The sequence below is a fragment of the Megalopta genalis genome, chromosome 4, assembly GCF_051020955.1.
Source record: "Megalopta genalis isolate 19385.01 chromosome 4, iyMegGena1_principal, whole genome shotgun sequence".
NCBI lineage: Eukaryota > Metazoa > Arthropoda > Insecta > Hymenoptera > Halictidae > Megalopta > Megalopta genalis.
The window spans coordinates 6,928,982-6,946,909 of NC_135016.1; the positions used below are offsets into that span (position 1 = coordinate 6,928,982).

Sequence of the window (17,928 nt, forward strand, 5' to 3'; positions counted from 1 at the left end):
GCTCGGGAAGAAGTTCTATACGAAAATGCGCCTCACTCCTTCACTATTTCACTAAATACTATCAAGATGATAACTACTGTCCTCATATAAAATGTTACTTCATACAAAGCCGTCTTATGACTCACTGATGAAAGTGAGTCGGTTTTTCTCTCACGATTTCCTGTTTCATTATACTGCTACATTTTATATAGATAAAATCATTGAAACACGTGGATCTCTTCTCTGTTCTTTTTGTTATTCCAAGCGATAGGAAAATTTAAAAAACGTACTTCGGTCGTATATCAAGTAAAAAAGAAAAAATATTCAACCATTCGATCCAGTTCTGAGAAAGTTGTTGCGTTTACAAAAGGCACAGATCAGTTCCCGCAGCCAGATAGCAATTTGTATTTCCGGTTCGTAGCGATTTCCAGCGAGAAAACCAGAATTTCAACGATCCGACTACGGCGCTCGTTGCAACTTAATAGTCGCAGTTGCAAGTTACGTAATTGAATCGTGCGGATTTCGTTCCTCGGATTACATAATCGATACAATGTTTGCCTCGGCTGGCGGCTCGGTCGTGAAGAAAGGCAGTCATCCCCGACGAAGGCATCGCGGGGATCGTCGACTGTCTCTCGAAGCAATAATCGAGGTCAGCCAAGGAAACGTCCGCCCTCTCGGCAGCCGACCACGAAATCTCTCCGTCTCGCCGAGAGAACGGAACGCGGCGGTTATCGTTCGTCGACAAGACGATGCACCCCGACGACAGCGACGAACCTCGGCCAGCCGACCATTTACGCCGGTGATTTATAAATATCGGAAAGGAAGTGCGATCCTCGATTAAAGCACCTACTGACCACTGCCGTGACCCGATGATGCAGGCTAGTTCCAGACGCGAAGAAAAAAAACACGCTAGTAACGCTGCGAAAGTCAAGCGCTAAGTGCTTGAAAAGTCGCGTAAATTAACTCGCGATAGAGCGTGTGTTTGCAATAAACAACTGTTTATCGCGGTTTTTAATTAGCTGTCGATCGAATCGAATGGAAGTTTTCCTAGAGGAAGGAACAGTTGCTTTCGTGTACAGCGTGGACGGTATTAATTTATTTAATAATAATGAATAAATAAAATGTTCGGAATGCGTATAAATTACCGAGATCCGCGAAAAGCATTTTTTTCAACTATTGTTATAGGCTCGGACGAGAAAGTTAGAAAACTATTAAAAGTTATATTTTTAAAAAATTATTAAAGTTAGAAAACCCGATATTTGTTTGTCATACAAAGTAATAGCAAAATTAAGAGAAAGTATTTTAGCCAATGTGTGCTCTAACATTTCCAAAAAGATTCGAGTCGGAAACATTCGGTTTGAAGAAGGTTTCAAGTGGTGTCCAAATGTTAATCCAAGTCTCTGCGTAGTTGTCTGTGAACTGTGTATTCTTGAAAATTGGACTCTGAGATGTCCGATGATTATGAAAAGATTTTCACGCTGATTCGTCCGAAATCGGAGGTAATCGTAAGTCTGGACACAATGGAAGATAAGCACGTATTATTCTTTGTATGCAATTAAGACGGTAATCATTTCTTTTCAGTGTTTCAGAAATTACACAAACGAGATTAATGATTTATGCGCGATGTTACGGTAGCGCGACGTGCCTCTGGCATTTATGTCGCCATATGTGTGCAGTCTTATCTCAAATACGTACAATTATCTCTGTAATAATGATATCATTGCCTGCGGCTATCTTTGTACAAAAGCAACATCGTTCCCTGATTTACTAAACAAACGAAAGCATTGAATCAGAACACCAAGATTAGTATTTCAGAAAATTCTACCGATATCTCGCCATCTGTAACTCACCGATCCAATGCATCGTCAACAAAGACACGAGCGAATAAGAACAATTTATCTAACGAACCTAGCAACGGAATACTTTTCTACAGATTCCGTGCACGTTCGCTCGGACGTTTCTCGTCGCCGAGATGAGAATCGCGGCCGATGCTCGGCGAAGACTATTTTTGGTGGGAAAGCAGAGAGACATAAACGCGAAGAAACGATTGCATTTTCGACTGGTCGCAGTCTCGATCGAGCCTGGATCGAGCATGCAACGTTTTCTCCCGTTTTCCATCGCGGTACGCATTTAACCCGAATGACTGCGCTCGGCACGTTGCCGAGTCGTCGTTGCGTCGGCGCGCCGTCATTGACGCCGACTCCGACGACCTCCGTTTCGTCCAGGACCGTACGAAGAACCGTGAATTTCTTATTTAAAAAATGTCGAAGTCACGGTTATTTAAACAATCGTAATAACCGTACACCACGGCGCAATGCTTCCAAAGTTTTTCCTCGATTTTTCTTACAGAAAGAGTTGCCCCGAAGAGCGGCAACTTTCGATCGTACTTTATCCGCAAGAACGACATCGCAACCCTTACTTATCGAGACGAAACAACAATTAGGTACGCAACGGTTCTACTTTGTCCCCGTCGTTGCATAACAAGGATGCGCAGCGGCTTATAAATAGGACGTTAAAGATAAGATAATCAACTGCCGCGCAGATGATTAGAACGTGATCAGCCAATGCGAGGTCCTATGCACACCAAATCGGCTCCAATTGCATCGTTTGTAAACGGACGACGATCGCGTCTGCGGTTTTCCGGTTCCGTGTGCCGAACCGAGCGCGATCACGATTATGCGATTCGATTGGACAAGAGCGAAACGACGAAGAGCGTGTTGCGGGTGCCTCGGGAGAAATTTGTTGATTCGTTGCCGTCGGGAGCGCCCCCGGCGGGTGCAGCCCTGCGCGGAGGGTTACTACGCCGCCATGTCGACGTCCACCCCTATAGTCGGTGCACGCCGCAACCCCCGATACGTTCCCAGTTGACCGTGAATAGAGAACGGGACGGATTTCGCGGAGGCAAAACATAGGCCCGGTGAGAGAAAAATTTTCGCAGCCGTTGTGCCGGTGATACCGTCGCGGGCTGGTCGCACTCGCGAGGAGTACCCGGGCTATGAATGAAGACCCAACCCTTTCATCTCGAGGTAATTAACGGGGAACGGTTTTGACGGGTGGCTGAGTGTGGTCAACCGATGCGCCAGAATGGTCATCTTTCGTCACGTCGCCGGGATTGCGTCATTGCGAATCAATTTTTTCTTGGCCCCGTCGAGATCGGACGGACGTCGAACGATCGATTTATCAGGGAGCCCCCCGTGAGAGCTGCGGAACGATGACGAAAGTAATCCGAGTGCGTGAATATACATTCTCTCTCTCTCTTTCTCTCTCTCTCTCTCTCTCTCTCTCTCTCTGTCTGTCTGTCTCTCTATCTCTATCTCTCTCTATCTATCTATCTTTCTTTCTCTCTCTCTCTCCGTTTCTATCATCTTTTTTTGAACTAATTCTCTCTCTCGACACCGTCGTTGTCCACCTTCGAACAAACGGGTCCGTGTGCCGTTCGCATAATCAGCAATCGCGTGATGCCCGTGGATCGCGCGAGAACCCGGTCGCGACACGACCGTAATACGTCACGCGAAATCTAGGACAATAGATTCCAAACGACGCATTTACGGGACCCGACGACGTACGTCTCCACGGCTTCGACGAACGTGCGTGGCCACGGGCACCCACGTTTCTCTGTTCCGACACCTCGGAATCGCAGAACCGAGAGAGTCGATCGAATCGACGATCAAAAACGAAAAAAAAAGAACGAAAAAAAAAAGAAACAGAAAACCATCGGACAGGGACCGTCATGATACTCTTATCATTCCTCACCCCCTCGACAAAACCATCACCACCGTCTACGCGGAGCTGGCAAACTTGTGTGAACGTGCTCTTTTACGTTCGTAGGTATTGATAGTGTTACTCTTGTCCGTAATCCCCTGGCCAGGACCCAGCGTCTTTAAAATATCATGCCCCCGCGATCGAGCGTCCGTGGTGAGAAGGATAGTCCAGAAGGTAACAGCCCAATTACTATCACCTTTCTCTAGACAATCGCCGCGTAAAGACCACCAGCGTGTGCATTATTAGCTTTGCGGTAGAGAGATGCGGCCCGGTGCGATCCGGGCGGTGCTTAGCTTAGTCAGAAAAAAAAAGAAAGACGCGACGCTGGCTCGGGATTCTCCCCCGCTGGCCAGACGATCCATTCAGCTCTGTCGAGATTTCAGAGATGGATGCCCATCCTGAAGAAGTATCAGGTAGAGCTGCCGCTCGAGTGCCCGTTCCACGAGAGCCGAGACATTTTCCGGCCGCAGCAGAGGGCCAAACACCAGCACAGACCGTCGCAATGGACCTGCGGACTATGCGGCAAGTCGTTCTACGCGGAGAAACACCTGGATGCCCACTTCGATAACAGACACAAGAGCAACGTTAACACGGTACGCATCCGATCGACAAAGATAGCCGACGTTCATTCGTTCCTTCGAACCGCCGCGATTTGGTAGAGCGATTGCTATCCGGTATCATTCGCTCCTCGCCTGTGCGATACACGACGTTCTCGTGTCATGATTTTGTTCCTCAATCCAGGCTTCCTGGTTTTTAACACTAAACCAATCGAACTGTAACGATGGTTAGCGTGCATTGACTCGTAAGAGTGAAAAGATAGAATTCACTTGGATTTTGTAAAGTTATTAATTATGAGACTTGTTTCAATAATATAATTTATTCGATCATTTTCCACGAAGAAGTCTTCAAAGTTTGTAGTATCGTAAAAAATCGGTTATTTTGACCATGGTAGGTTTAGTGTTAACCTCGCACCTCGTGGTCGGTGCTTCGTGATCCGTAACGTCGGACTTGGTAGTTTCGAACGTCGGGCATCGTGATTAGTGTTTCGTGGTTTTTATCGTCAGACTTTATGGTTAGCGCGTCGTGGTCGGTGCATCATGGTATCTGATTTCAGGCTTCATGGTTAGTGTTTCATTGTTTTTAACGACAGACTTCCTGGTTGGTGCTTCATGATCTCTAACGTCGGATTTCGCGATTTCTAATGTCTGTTTCTAATGTAATGAAACTTCGTGGTTTCTGACGTCAGACTTCATAGTTTGTAACGTCAGACTTCATAGTTTGTAACGTCAGACTTCATAGTTTCTGACGTCGGACGTCAAGGCTTCTAACGTCAGACTTCATGCTTAAAGCTTCATGGTTTCTAACGTAAAGACTTCGCGACTTGAAACTTCGTTGCTTCTGGTTCAAACATTTACTCTTCGAATGCCCTCTCCAACAGAAGGGTGCCATCGAGCTATTCAGCGCAGAGGGTGAATAGTTCAAGGTGTCGATTGATTACGCTTTTCATTTCAATCGGTGACCCAGACTCGGGACTGTAACACATTCTTGCATCGCTTACTTATTCTTCAGCCGCTCGATATTATTATTATTATTATTATTATTATTATTATTATTATTATAATATATTTATATATATGTATATTTATATATTATTATTTTCCAAGCAACAAACAGCACTACGACTATCGCAATCAGTTGTGTAAAGATAGTGCCTATTTACTCATATCATGTCATTAATAAACTGAATATTCAGTCGCGAAGGTAGTGGTAAAAAAAGATATTTACAATTTCATGTTTCCAATGTATTAGATATGCGATGAAATGAGTAGGTCGTTTATAAGCTCGTAGCAGATAAAAAAGGAATTCTGAGCACGTTTACATCAGAACTAGCGGAGAATCCAAACGATCTAATCCTGATCTGTGAATAAACTACACAATTGGAACAGGGAGAATATTTCTTTCGCGATCTGTAAAGATTCTTTGCGATCAACATCAAGTGAAAGTCTCGACGCAATCATAAATATTCTGTTATCGCTGTCGTAAATACATAAACATTCACGTACTACCATGTATATGGAAAGTATAAATAGGTCCCCTCGCAGAAAAATGTAGACTGTTGAATGCTTATCTCCAATCATCGATGAAGAAGCACCAACGGACTATGTTTTCTGACGTCGATCCATTGCGCCTAAAGACACATTGTGCACGCGGTCTAATTAACAGTAGTTCTAGTTTCCCAAACTGATCAGTCTTTAGACATTGCAGATAACGTAATGATGTATGCGATATTTGAGATTGCGCCAAAAAAGCGATATATTTGTACAAAAAGGTACATTTTATTGAATTAAGAGAAAGAGAAAAACAAAATAAAGCTGATTTATTCTCGTTTCGTGATTATGGAGAACAGTATAGAACAGTATTACACAAAAATTCCACCGAAAATGCAATCAAATGAAATTATAACAATGATTTAGTATCGCGTGGATCTACCGCTATTTTCAATGAAAAATCCTAAAGATACATTGATCCTAAAAAGATACATTGTTCCTCAATGCGATCTCGAACATTGCATGCTTCATTATTACTATATCAACTCGTATATAGAAGAACTGAAAATCTTCGGATGATTTTATACAAGGTGTCCCAAAATATTGTACAAGCGGGAAATGACAGCTTCCCGAGGTCGTTCGAAGCAACTTTTTCCTTATCGAAAATGCAATTCGCGGCTCCGTTTATGAGAATTATCAACGAAAGACACTGACCAATGGGATGCGAGTTTAGCTGCCGCGAGGCGGCCGGGCAAACGAGTGTTCGAAGCCCAGTTCCGCTGATTGGCTCGGCCGCCTCGCGCCGTGTAATCTCGCCTCTCATTGGTCAGTGTTTTTCGTCAATAACTCGTAAACGAAGCCTCGGATCGCATTTTCACTGAGGAAAAAGTTACTCGAAACGACCTCAGGAACCCCTCATTTCTCGCTTGTACAATAATTCCGGGACATCGTGTAATTATCGAACGCGATATATTAGTCTTCAAGGAGGACGTATCTAACTATAAAAATTGCCCAAGCAGGCGGAGGATGCGGTGTGCCTGGCGGACTACTGCGACATCATGCGTTGCGACGTCCTCGGGAACCGCGACTTCGAGAGCTCGTTGGTGGACGACGAGGCGGGACATCACAGCACGGACATCCAGGTGTGGAAGGAGAACACGGAGCAACGTTCGACCTCTGTGATCGAGTGCAACCTGCGCAGCCTGTCGAGGACGTACCCGGTCGAAAAATCCTGCACGATGTCCGGCGGCGGGGCCGTCAGGAACATCCAGCAGTACTGTCACCGCGAAGACAGCGGGGCCCTCGAAAATCACCGGCTGCCAGGGACGGCGTATTACGTGGAGATCGCTGGTCCGGACAACAAGAGCAACGCCTGCGACAACGAGGAGGAGGAGGAGGACGAGGACGACGAAGACGACGAAGAGAACCTGGTCGAAGCCGCGTTACCAGCCGTCGACAAGAAACAGAGGCGCAAGAGTCTGCACCTGAGGAAGCTCAAGTCCAACTGCAAGCCTGAGGAGCTGCAGAAGCTCAAGCTGCAGTGCGAAGTTAGTTGACGAGGCTTTGGAGCTCGCTGCATGACTCTGAACTCGGTTCTAGTTGCCCGGAATGGTCCCACTTGGTGTCTAGCTTATGCCAAAAATTAGCATCGTCATCGTGACAAATGAGAATTTGCATTTTTGTCCCATCGTGGTCCAAAGTGGTTTCACTTCTCGGAACTCGATCTCGAACGGCTGGCAAACGTTGAATGCAATTGTGGCATTATCGAATCCAGCGATCTGGGCGATCAAAGCTGCGTTTCCTCGGAAAGTAACCGCGATACGTCCTGTTTGTCGAACAATATCTATTGTACAGCAATCGTGACGCGGCACGATTCTTATCGAGCGACGATAAGGACTGGAGCACCGTAGAAGCATGGGTTGAAATAGAAAAATACGAATGTGTCGATTCGTTGAAAACGATACGGCTTCCGAGTGGGACCATTTCTCTGTAATTAAATCGTTCGGTTGTCGCGATAGAGAAGATAATGATTGAATATGAGAGCTATCTTCTCTGAAAAATGATCGCATTGTCGTGTCATCGGAACAATAGCCTCGGTATCGTGGATGGTACTGGATATAGAGGATTCGATGGAGTTCGGAGAACGTCTGCATGAGAGATTGGAGCGCAGGTATCGATTGCAATTCGATGACTTCGAATCCTGTACAGACGCTTAGTTACCTAACTCTGAGTAATTAGAGGCTGCCTTCGTAGAAAGCGTGCAGTATTTCTCCAGCTAGATTCGATTTCTACCTTCCAGGTAATCGATACAGGCTCCGGTATAATAGTTTTAGAACGTTCAGTTCAACATTGTTCCCCGAATGTTTCGATGAAGTATGCTAGTTATCACGAGACGATTCCGGTTTCGTAATCCCTTCAGATTTATGTAAAATCGTGACGATAATTCTCTCGTGCTTTCTGCCATGTACAGATACTGGTCCGCGACTGTATCGCCGGGCTTTTGACGAATCTCTCGGTGCGGGACTTTCAAGAAATCGAAGGTACGTGGCCGCATAGCAATCAATAAGGCTGCAGGACGCGGTGGAATCACTGACAGGAATTTCACTCGGCCGACGGCGGCACTCTAATCTCCGATAGTTTCTAGACTTCGGCAGCAAACAACTTCTTGTCAATGATTTCGAAATCAATTCTGGCTAGACCGTCGCATTATCTGGACGTTTGTTCCGGTTCCAGGGGAGCTAAATCGCGCGATATGCTGGTATCTCAGCTGCGACAGGTACTGGGAGGACACGAAGAGGCAACAGAGGCACACACCTTGGTACCTGCTCACTATTTTTCTGACTATTCTGTCCACGTCGATTTATGCATGCTACTATGTCATCTGGGTCCTGTTCAAGTACGTACGTCGAATCCAAATTACGTATTTCTCAACCATTCGAAGCATGCGCCCATTTACAGTTTACACAGTGATCTGACGAACATGTTTCTGCGAGTTATAGATTAGGGACAACGGAAAGAAGAAGAGCCGAAGGAATCGCTTCGATTCTCCAGCCTGTTGTCGATTTATTTATTTTTACTTGTACAGTAATTTCTGCCTAATTCGTGCTCGGATCGCGCACAAAAATAGACAATTTGGGAAGAGAAGATACGATTATCCGAGCCTTGAGTCTCGTTTTTACAGTTGTAGACAGTCGGTAACTATTAAAAAAACGAGCCATTTGTCTATTTTCGTGCGCGATCTCGGCGCGAATCGGGGACAAATTACTGTAGCGTTGCAGCGTGAAAGAATTGAAGCGTTGCAATTGATACATGCGTTTGGCGAAACGTCGCGTTCCCGACGTTTTATCTCAATTCTATATTTACCAAAGTGCAGCGATAAGAGATATTGTCTTGTCTAACTAGTTCCAGCAATTCGCGAACGTTCCGTCGCGTCTGGAGCAATCGACTAATTTTCTATCGCACCGAAGGTCTACGACTGCGTCCATGCGTGCACAGCCATTTATTTTTCGAAGTTGACGCGATAAACGATCTCGTTCTCGAGTATTCCGAGAGAAGAAACGCAAACGATAAGATCGTATTCGTAAACACTGCCAAAATCTTTCCGGATACTTCGAATTATACATGTATTACGATTGTTTCGGATCGCGACGCGCGATACCAAGATATGAAAGATATCCGTGTTGTCGCGAAGTGTCGCGACATTTATCGTCGGGAAACGATGCAACACGATGCATTCGTACGTGTTACGGCTGCGTGTATGTATTTACAACTTTATCCCGGCGATCAACGATATATTGCGAATTCGAGTGGTCGTAAACAATGTGCCCGATCGATTCGTTGCGCCCGAAAGTGCAAAGTCTACGGTTCCCGCGGGTCACCCGAAATTGGAATGCAACATTGTTTTGCCCGAAGTCACGCTCGATAAGAACGCGATGCGATCGCGCAGCCAAAAAGTTTGTTTACGGCGCTGCTAATTTGTATAGATGATTCACGTCGGTTCTAACAAACACGAAAGAATCGGGGTCTCGGGAATTTTAAAGTTCTGAATGTCTCTTGGAAGCCTTGAGAGTATTGACGTCGGTACGTAGAGACGTGCTGTAGTTAGGACTGTAATATTGATGATGGTTCATAACACTATGTATCTTTCTGATGTCCTCCCACTCAGTCGAACATCGGCATGCACGTTTTGTTGCGGCAACTACGAACTTCGCTATAAAATGCTTTACAAATGATCAAAACTCTCCGCTCGTTTTGTTTTTCTTCCGATGCCCCAGCGACAAACGCTCGATTAATACGACCAATGCCGCGTGTCCAATTATTTAAAATGATAAAACAGAAAGAACTGCTGCACATTTACGCGGTGAAGCACGCTCGGAAAGCCGGCGAGATTCCTAGGATTCGAGTCGCCGCGATTGAAAAGTCGCGCGCGCGACGGAAGTTTAGAAAAAGCCTGACCTTTTCAGCTCCGCGGACGAAGACAGGCTGGACGGAACCGGAAGTCTGGACTATCACGACGGAGATCTAGCTGCTGCTGCGTCGCTGCACGATCCGAGTGGTCCTGGGGAGGGTAGGTCGAGCGAAAGGAGAAAATGTGAACCCGGGGATGAGAAGCTGCCTGGCTCGAGCGAGGACATGCCCGACCATTACATTTACGTATCCTACCCGCCAGAGCTAAAGCGGCGATTACTGGAGAGGTAACTAGACCGAGAAAATACAGACTTAATCGGCGGATGACCGTTCACCGAAATCGTACAGTGATCCACCTGCTTACAGCTGCTACAACAGAACCACTCGACTCTGAACCGGCTCGAGGGGGACGCGATCGTGAACACGGCCAGCGTCTCGGTCCAGGCCAGGACGGCTCCTATGATCTCCTTTCTGATTTCTCCTCCTCCGAATCTTCGTGTTTTCTATACCAACTGTGGGAATAAATTGTAAGGTGTACACAAGCCGTCTGCCGCTTCTTCACTCCCTCCTCCTCCCCCTAATCTACGCCAAGCTATATTCGTCTGTAACCCTTGAACTATCTAAAAGCGGGGAACGCGATGTGCTTTGCGAACGCTGTGTCGATACCCGAAGTTATTTATAACGATCTTCGTCGCGAATTTTTGGATCTCGAATCGTAGAGCGATTCGTAACGACTCGAAAGAATCGTCGGAAATGTACAGCGATAACGCTAATCGAGACAATGAGAATGTACGGGAAACACAGAGAATGATATAGAGAAAGTATTTTTGCGTCAGCTAAATGAATTCGATGTCTCTCTAAGCGAAGACATTTTGTTGGTCTATCGCCGAGGAACAAGGTAAACTGCAGGCAATAAACGACCACCAAGCTATCGTTCTCTCAATTTTATTTGAACCACGAAGTCTCTAGAACCAGTAAGTCATCTTAATGGACCCGTCAGAGTCCCGCTGCGTTTCCATCATGCTGGACTGGCGAACCAATCGGCGCACGCTCGCGTTGCTCGGTCTCTGCTGCTCCTCTAGCAGCCTCTGAGGTATGGCGATCGGCGGTTCAGGCACCTCGTGCATCTCCACCGTCTCCCTGGCTGACAGATCCTCGTAGGACGCTGCGGCGGACGAGGGTCTAAAAGAGAGGAGGACCATGGTACATCCCTGGACACGACAAACACCTTCGAACTACTCCAGTAATTCGGATGGTCAAGCTCTGCCGGCGTTACGAAAGCCCAGGCTCCGTTTGCAATTTCTAAGGTGCTAAATCTAGAGCAAATTGCACTGGTTCTTGGATAGTAGGAAATAGTGTTCGTTTCGTTACGTTTTCACATCATTTCCGTTAAGCTTAGATCATAGTTCTAGAGCACCGGGAGACCCTATATCGTCATTCTACCGGTCTTTGGAAACGCACAGCTCTAGTATTATAGGAGATTATAGGGTATCGTATGAACTTTATGCTGATTAAGTTTGGAGCATAATTCTAGAGCATTAGGAGATCATGAGAAAGCTTTGTACCAATTGCGATCAATTTGTAGCAAGCTGTACTAGTCTTGGGAAATGAGCATAGGTCTAGAACAGTAGATTTCACGGTGAGATTGGAACAGAAATTTTATGGTGATTCCATTTGAGTTTAGAGCATCGTTCCAAAACATTAGGAGATCATGAGAAGGCTTTGTACCAATTGCGATCAATTTGTAGCAAGCTGTACTAGTCTTGGGAAATGAGCATAGGTCTAGAGCAGTAGATCTCATGGTGATTGGAACAGAAATTTTATGGTGATTCCACTTGAGTTTAGAGCATCGTTCCAGAGCAGTTAGACTATCATAACGAAACTTTACAGCGCCACTAATTCTACTAGGTCTGGGTCATTGTCTCAAAGTAACAGGTGACGATAGTCGAGCTTTATCGAGGTCCTAATTCAACGGCATTATTCCTAAGTATCGTGAAATTATACTAGACTGCCGAACTTCTGGGAAACTTCGTTGCTTCTGGCACCAAAAGGTCGAAAGAATTTCATTTATCGGACTACCATGCAGAATTGGAAGCGAGCTACCGACAGAGGCTGCGCAGGATGCCGGAGGGTGAGATCTATATAATGAGACTGATTGATCGAGAACTCAGGGCTCGTACTTTATTGGAACGCAACGGATGCAATCGGCGCAGGTCCAATCCTTTCCAAACAGCTCGCCCTCCTCGACGGTCTGGGGCAACCGATGATGCAACGTCTCGGGCAATCGCAGACCAGACAGTCCACCGATCACCGAGACGCATCCCAGTATCACGAGGGGCAAAACCAAGTTCTCTTTACCCTGCAATGACGCAAATGACGCCCGGCCCCGAGATAAGCTTATTTACGATCACTCACCAGATAAGTAACAAAAGGAATGATGATAAGTCCGAGACCACTGATGTATGCCGAGAAACCGATCGCTACGCCGCGCAGTTGCGTCGGGTAAAGTTCACCAGCGAACGGATATATTATTAGGAAGGAGGCCGATATCGCAGATTTCGACAACAGGAACAGAATCAGCGTGACCGCTACAGCGTCTGCAAACATTCGCAATGATCTAATCCCTATAGAAAGCTTCGATGATGCTTTGCTTATAACTTTTCTTTTATTATTAGACTGCGGATCTTTATACGGAATAAAAATGTTCCAAGTAAATTGCATTCAATGTAAGTTAACATTGACATAACAGTTGACAAGACTGTATTTGTTTAGACACGTCGTCGTTTTTACTATAATGTATGCTTGTATTAAGAGATTGACTCGATCATTTCCTATCAAGCAGTCTTCAGAACTTCAACGATTCCAAAGTACAAGATTTAATGTTAAACAGAAATGTATTTCCTTTGTGAATAATTCTAATAAAAGTGAAAAGAGTGTGTAGGAACGTTTCTGAATTTTTTTTACTGTCTCTACAATTTCATTTTTTCTCTGGTCACATCTATTATGAATCCATAAAATGGACAGCTGTTAAAGAGAAAAAATAATTCATGAATAACGTTACATTGCTTCCAATGCTTACCATAATAATTAACAACGAGTAAACAGTGCCTAAATTACTCCTCATTCTTGCAATCTTGTGAACGATTCTAATTTTTCCCGAAGATCCACGGTCTACTTATTATTGTATTAGGGGGACCGGAAAGTTATGTCGTTTGTTTACATTAAATTCAAACAGAAAAATATGCGCAGAAACGACATTACTTTCCGGTCCCCCTAATACAATACAATGACTCCAAAAATTCTCCAGATTTTCGACAAATAGTTTGAACTGTTATAATTTAGTGAAAACTCATAGCCGCGCGACAATAAATCTGGACTCGTTCTGGAGCATTTTAGAATCATTACGGATTGGGGGAAGTTAGGGTACCGGACGAGAGGAGAACAGTGGCGATGCAAGAGACCCCGGCAACGACCATGCAGAGGCAGAGGGGCCATCGGCGACCCCACCGGTCCATCACCACCCAGCAGGCCATGTAGCTGGGAATTTCCGCGAGGGACGAGAAGAAGAAGCTGAGATGCTCCTCGTTCCCCAACGCAGGCCCGTAATAAGAGAGTCCAACGTACACCATGTTATTGGCGAACCTGTGGACCAAGAAGCACGTTAATCAAGCCTACTTCTTATTTGCCACGGCTTCAATCTGCTGTTGAACTTTGGATAAACTCCGTGACAAGGCAATCTAACGCGAACGTAAACAGAGTCGCGATTCGATGGAGTGCGTGTGTCATCAATTTCTTGATCAAGTTCATACTGCGGACCCAGTCATCAATATTTCTCTGGATCGAAGTTCAATAAATTGCGTCGAGCGGCTCTCTCGATAATAGAGCGTGTCAAATCGCATTCGAATCGTGCTGATAAAATGATACTACAGCGTGACTGTCTACGTCACGTTTAGTCTAGCCAAACTGAACTTTGATTTACCAATTTAGGGTAATCAGACAGGTCTTCAGGCGCATGTTTGGGGTCTTGAACAGCGATAGAACACCTGGTCCGCTGCGCAGTCGCTCCTCCTCGCTCTTCGACCGCGACATCATCATCCTCTGGCGAAGTTTCTGGGTGAAAGAGGCGGGCAGCTCTTTCCCGTTAACCTTGGCCAGCGTCTCGAGGATGGCGTTCGCTTCTACCAGACGACCTTTCGCCAGCAACCATCTCGGAGACTCCGGCAGGAACCTGCAACGATCTTGGACGTTTGAAAATGACGTCGTGCGGGGCCAGGGTTCATCGATACCCTACTGCTACTTACCACCAGTAGAGAATGTACATGAGGAAAGGCGCGCTGGTGGTTATGGCTAACGTTCGCCAGTCTCTTATCAAATAGGTCAGGCCGGCTAGCATACACAAACCCATTGTGTAGAAGCTGCAAGTCATCACCGTCACGAACGACCGATAGTTCGGCCCGACCAGCTCCAGAGCTGTCGCAAATTAGAAAAAGGTCTGATAAAACTGGTTCCCGATAGCAGCCGGGCGCCTTTCGCTCGTTTATCAATGGCTAGGCTTACATATGATGAAGGGTATCTGATAAATGGCCGGTATGGTCAGGCCCACGACCACACGCGTTGCCGCCCATGTCCAGAAGCTGTTCGATATCGACGTTAGAAAGCCACCTGTGATCAGCGTCGCCAGACAGGTGAAGAAGGACAGCCTCCTGCCGATTCTGGCCAACAAAATGCAACGGATCTGTGAGACGAGGCTCTCGTTTTCATAGAAGCACACTCGATAACGCACCCTTGCACTGTTCCACACAAACCCGGGCAAAAATATTTTAAAAAGTATTGGAAATAATTAATAAAATACTCTTGTTTGCATGAAATAATATTTCAAAACGTACTCGACGTCATAGAGATAAGTATTGAAAGTATTTATTTATGTTACGTTATAGTAAGTTAGTAATTGAAATAGTATCTTCTGAAGATGCACCGGTAATAATTGTTTGAGATATTATTTTTCATGTGTCCAAATTTTTGTACGAACATATATTGTTTCGATAAATAAGCTTATTTTATATTTCTCTTGATTAATTAATGTAATTGGAACGTTTAACATCTGTTTGCTTTTAACGATGTATCTCGAGCGTAAACACGAATGTCGAGATATACGCTCGCTGTTGATTGGTCGACGAAATTCCGTGGAAACGATATTCAAGTGTCGCGCACAATAAAGACAATAATTATTTCAACGAAGTATTTCTGGTTCGTATTGTAAAATACATGTTTTAAATACTTATCGCGTATGTTTGTAAAATCAATGAGGTATAATACAGAAATAAATTACTGTTTCAAGCGAAGCATATGTGACACAGTTGAGAGAAATACTATTTGCAAATATCTGTATTTCTTAATTGAAATATTTTTACCCAGATCTGTTTGTATAGCGCATCTTTCGGAGACGAAGCTATTGCTCTTAATAAGACAAGAATCAATTACCTGTCGTTCAGGGTGCCGAACAGGTACACGCCTATAGGACCACCTGTGTTCAAGGCGACCAGGCCGATCGTCGGGTAGATCGCATGATCGCAGACCAGATCGAACTGCAAACGATTCGACAGGAAAATCACCGAAAGGGATTAAATTAAGGATCGATAATGATTTAGAGAGTGGGAACGTACGTCGATCACAATGGAGGACGTTATCTCCGACATGTCGTACTCCCAGCCATGATCGCAGGGGACGACCGGCCACGACGAGTTCGGCATCGACGACGGTTCCGTCGTGATCGATATGTTTTCCTTTGTCCAATCGATATCGTATCGTGTGCACTGGCTGTAGGTTTCGTTGTCGTCCTAATCACGAAAGCCGATCGTTACAACGCGCCGAAAGAAAGAAGATCTTACAGATCTTACAGAGCTAAAGTGGATACTCTACCAACAACAGGGTATCTAACAACGCTCAAAATCCTCCACAGGGTGCATCAAACATGGGACACAGTCGCTCAGAAAGCATGATGGGTTCGGACAAGGGATGTACTTCATCGGGGAACGTTCGTCTTCGATCGATACGGTTCTAACGCCTAAAAAAGCATACGGGGTTCAAATTGGACCAACTCGTACGAACGTCTACCTGCTGATACGTTATGGTCGTTTCTATTTGCCAGACTGTCTACGCCGCCCTAATCGGACCGAAGATCATTTTACATCAAATACTCGTAATGTAGTAAGTAATGTCTCCCTAATTGACGCTCAGATTGCGCACAAAAATGGACAATTTGGGAAGAGGAGGTACGATTATCCGAGCCTTGTAGCCCATTTTTATGGTTGTCGACAATTCGTAACTATAAAAATGAACCGCAAGGATCGAATAATCGTATCTATTCTTCCTAAATTGTCCACTTTCGTGGACAATCCGAGCGTTAATTAGAGAGACATTACTGTACTTCCTAGCCGAAGTTCTGAGACGGAACTAAACCACGCGACGAAACTATGAGACTGAATTTCTATAATGTTTACAGAAAACTATGGATGTGTACAAAGTTTTTATGTATGAGTTTATAATTTATAAAATTGAATTTAAGGATGGAGGAAACAGAAAATGTGGAGAACTCTGCGTTGATTTTTGACAAGAGACCACGATCTGTCTTATAGTTTCATCGCAACCGTATTTTGTATAGACTGTTACCATCACTGAGAAACGGCACGAAAGCTTGCCAACTTTTTATATGTGATTACAAAAGAGATACTTTGCAATACATTCATATAAATATGTACAAAATGCATGTCGACGGTCTTAAGAAGCGCTAGAAATTCAAGGGTGCAGTTTTCTCGCGGCGTACTAGGGGCAGGATCAGGGAGTTTCGATCAGTTTCTTGCACCTGACTGGTCGGAATCGCGAGTCTTCTTCTACGGGAGACGTCTAGGCTCTCCAATCCCGGTACCCTGCACCAATGGGGCGGCGTGTTGGCCATGAACAGCTGGTTGAAGGCGCAAAATCCGCACGGCAGGCACGCCGGGAGGCACACCAGCCAGAGAAGCTTCTTCTGGTAAAGGCCGAACTCGCCGACGATCGGCAGGAGGTCGTCGAGGTCGAAACCGTCCTACAACGGCGAAAATCCTGGCCTCTTAACGCGTTCGGTGCGAATCAATTCCGTGGAATCGGATCGCTGCGATTGTTTCGTGCCAATAACAAGATTCATCGATCTCTATGTAATCCATCAAAGTCCCTATCGATTGCCGAAAAAACAGCTTACGAGTCTCTGAACAAACAAGTTACGCATCAAGGTGTCATTACGGATTATCTACGTCTACTGTTGCATCAGCAAAAATGGCTGACCGAGAACCCGGTAGCTTCTGTCCTCTCGAAACGGAGACAGTTTCACCGATCGGAACGAATGCGGCATGGAAATTTCGCAAAAGAAGATGCGCTCGGTGTGCGGTGTGTCTTCGCGAAGCTGACAATGGGGATCGAACTTTCCGAGATCGATCAGCTTCCGAAAGCGCTAAAGACTGGCCGAGGTCTAACGAGAGAGAAGTCCTCGAGACAAATTGGCCGAGCGTTCCGCGACCCTTGGACAACTTACTTCATCGTCGGCGTTCGTCGTTTGCTTGTCATTGGCGGTCTCGGCGGCTTGATAATCATCCAGATGCTCCATTCTGATGGACTTCGGCCACGTACGCGCTACCGAAACGTCGGCGATACCTTAGAAACGCGTTACGTGACGTGCATTAGCTCCCATCCGTGAACG

At 45.5% G+C, this 17,928-nt stretch overlaps 2 protein-coding genes across 7 annotated transcripts; one reads left to right on the forward strand and one right to left on the reverse strand.

Annotated features, from left to right (window-relative positions):
• The first annotated feature begins 1,306 nt into the window (after positions 1 to 1,306).
• On the forward strand, positions 1,307 to 10,738 carry LOC117223716 (uncharacterized). Of its 5 annotated transcripts, none has more exons than XM_076521220.1 (9): positions 1,308 to 1,478; positions 1,561 to 3,005; positions 3,808 to 3,915; positions 4,125 to 4,334; positions 6,809 to 7,336; positions 8,260 to 8,329; positions 8,523 to 8,685; positions 10,253 to 10,483; positions 10,545 to 10,738. In XM_076521220.1, the coding sequence occupies exons 2-9, from the start codon at positions 2,979 to 2,981 to the stop codon at positions 10,588 to 10,590; spliced, it is 1,383 nt and encodes a 460-aa protein (XP_076377335.1). In that variant the 5' UTR covers positions 1,308 to 1,478; positions 1,561 to 2,978; the 3' UTR covers positions 10,591 to 10,738. The 5 variants fall into 5 exon arrangements, with proteins under 5 accessions (XP_076377339.1, XP_076377335.1, XP_076377336.1 ...); XM_076521221.1 differs by having other exon boundaries at positions 1,316 to 1,478; positions 1,561 to 3,208; XM_076521222.1 differs by having other exon boundaries at positions 1,316 to 1,478; positions 10,563 to 10,738.
• A 387-nt stretch (positions 10,739 to 11,125) lies between these two features.
• On the reverse strand, positions 11,126 to 17,904 carry CarT (Carcinine transporter). 2 transcript variants are annotated; one of them, XM_033476149.2, is made up of 11 exons: positions 17,764 to 17,904; positions 17,059 to 17,280; positions 15,860 to 16,033; positions 15,678 to 15,781; positions 14,754 to 14,908; positions 14,498 to 14,666; positions 14,176 to 14,424; positions 13,624 to 13,838; positions 12,612 to 12,793; positions 12,377 to 12,555; positions 11,126 to 11,378 (listed from the first exon to the last, which is right to left on the reverse strand). In XM_033476149.2, exons 1-11 carry the CDS (start codon positions 17,833 to 17,835, stop codon positions 11,162 to 11,164), a joined length of 1,938 nt encoding a protein of 645 aa, XP_033332040.2. In that variant the 5' UTR covers positions 17,836 to 17,904; the 3' UTR covers positions 11,126 to 11,161. The 2 variants fall into 2 exon arrangements, with proteins under 2 accessions (XP_033332040.2, XP_033332042.2); XM_033476151.2 differs by lacking the exon at positions 12,377 to 12,555.
• Between the last annotated feature and the right edge of the window lie 24 nt (positions 17,905 to 17,928).

Excerpts from the sequence above, each read along its gene's own strand:
- CarT (XM_033476149.2), bottom strand. The coding sequence starts at position 17,835 with ATGGAGCATCTGGATGATTATCAAGCCGCCGAGACCGCCAATGACAAG. Across the intron at positions 14,425-14,497 it reads ATGTACATTCTCTACTGGTG|GTTCCTGCCGGAGTCTCCGA; the intron begins GTAAGTAGCAGT and ends AGATCGTTGCAG. Across the intron at positions 13,839-14,175 it reads TGTCTGATTACCCTAAATTG|GTTCGCCAATAACATGGTGT; the intron begins GTAAATCAAAGT and ends CTTGGTCCACAG.
- LOC117223716 (XM_076521220.1), top strand. The coding sequence starts at position 2,979 with ATGAAGACCCAACCCTTTCATCTCGAG. Across the intron at positions 3,006-3,807 it reads CCCAACCCTTTCATCTCGAG|GTATTGATAGTGTTACTCTT; the intron begins GTAATTAACGGG and ends TTACGTTCGTAG. Across the intron at positions 8,330-8,522 it reads GGACTTTCAAGAAATCGAAG|GGGAGCTAAATCGCGCGATA; the intron begins GTACGTGGCCGC and ends TTCCGGTTCCAG.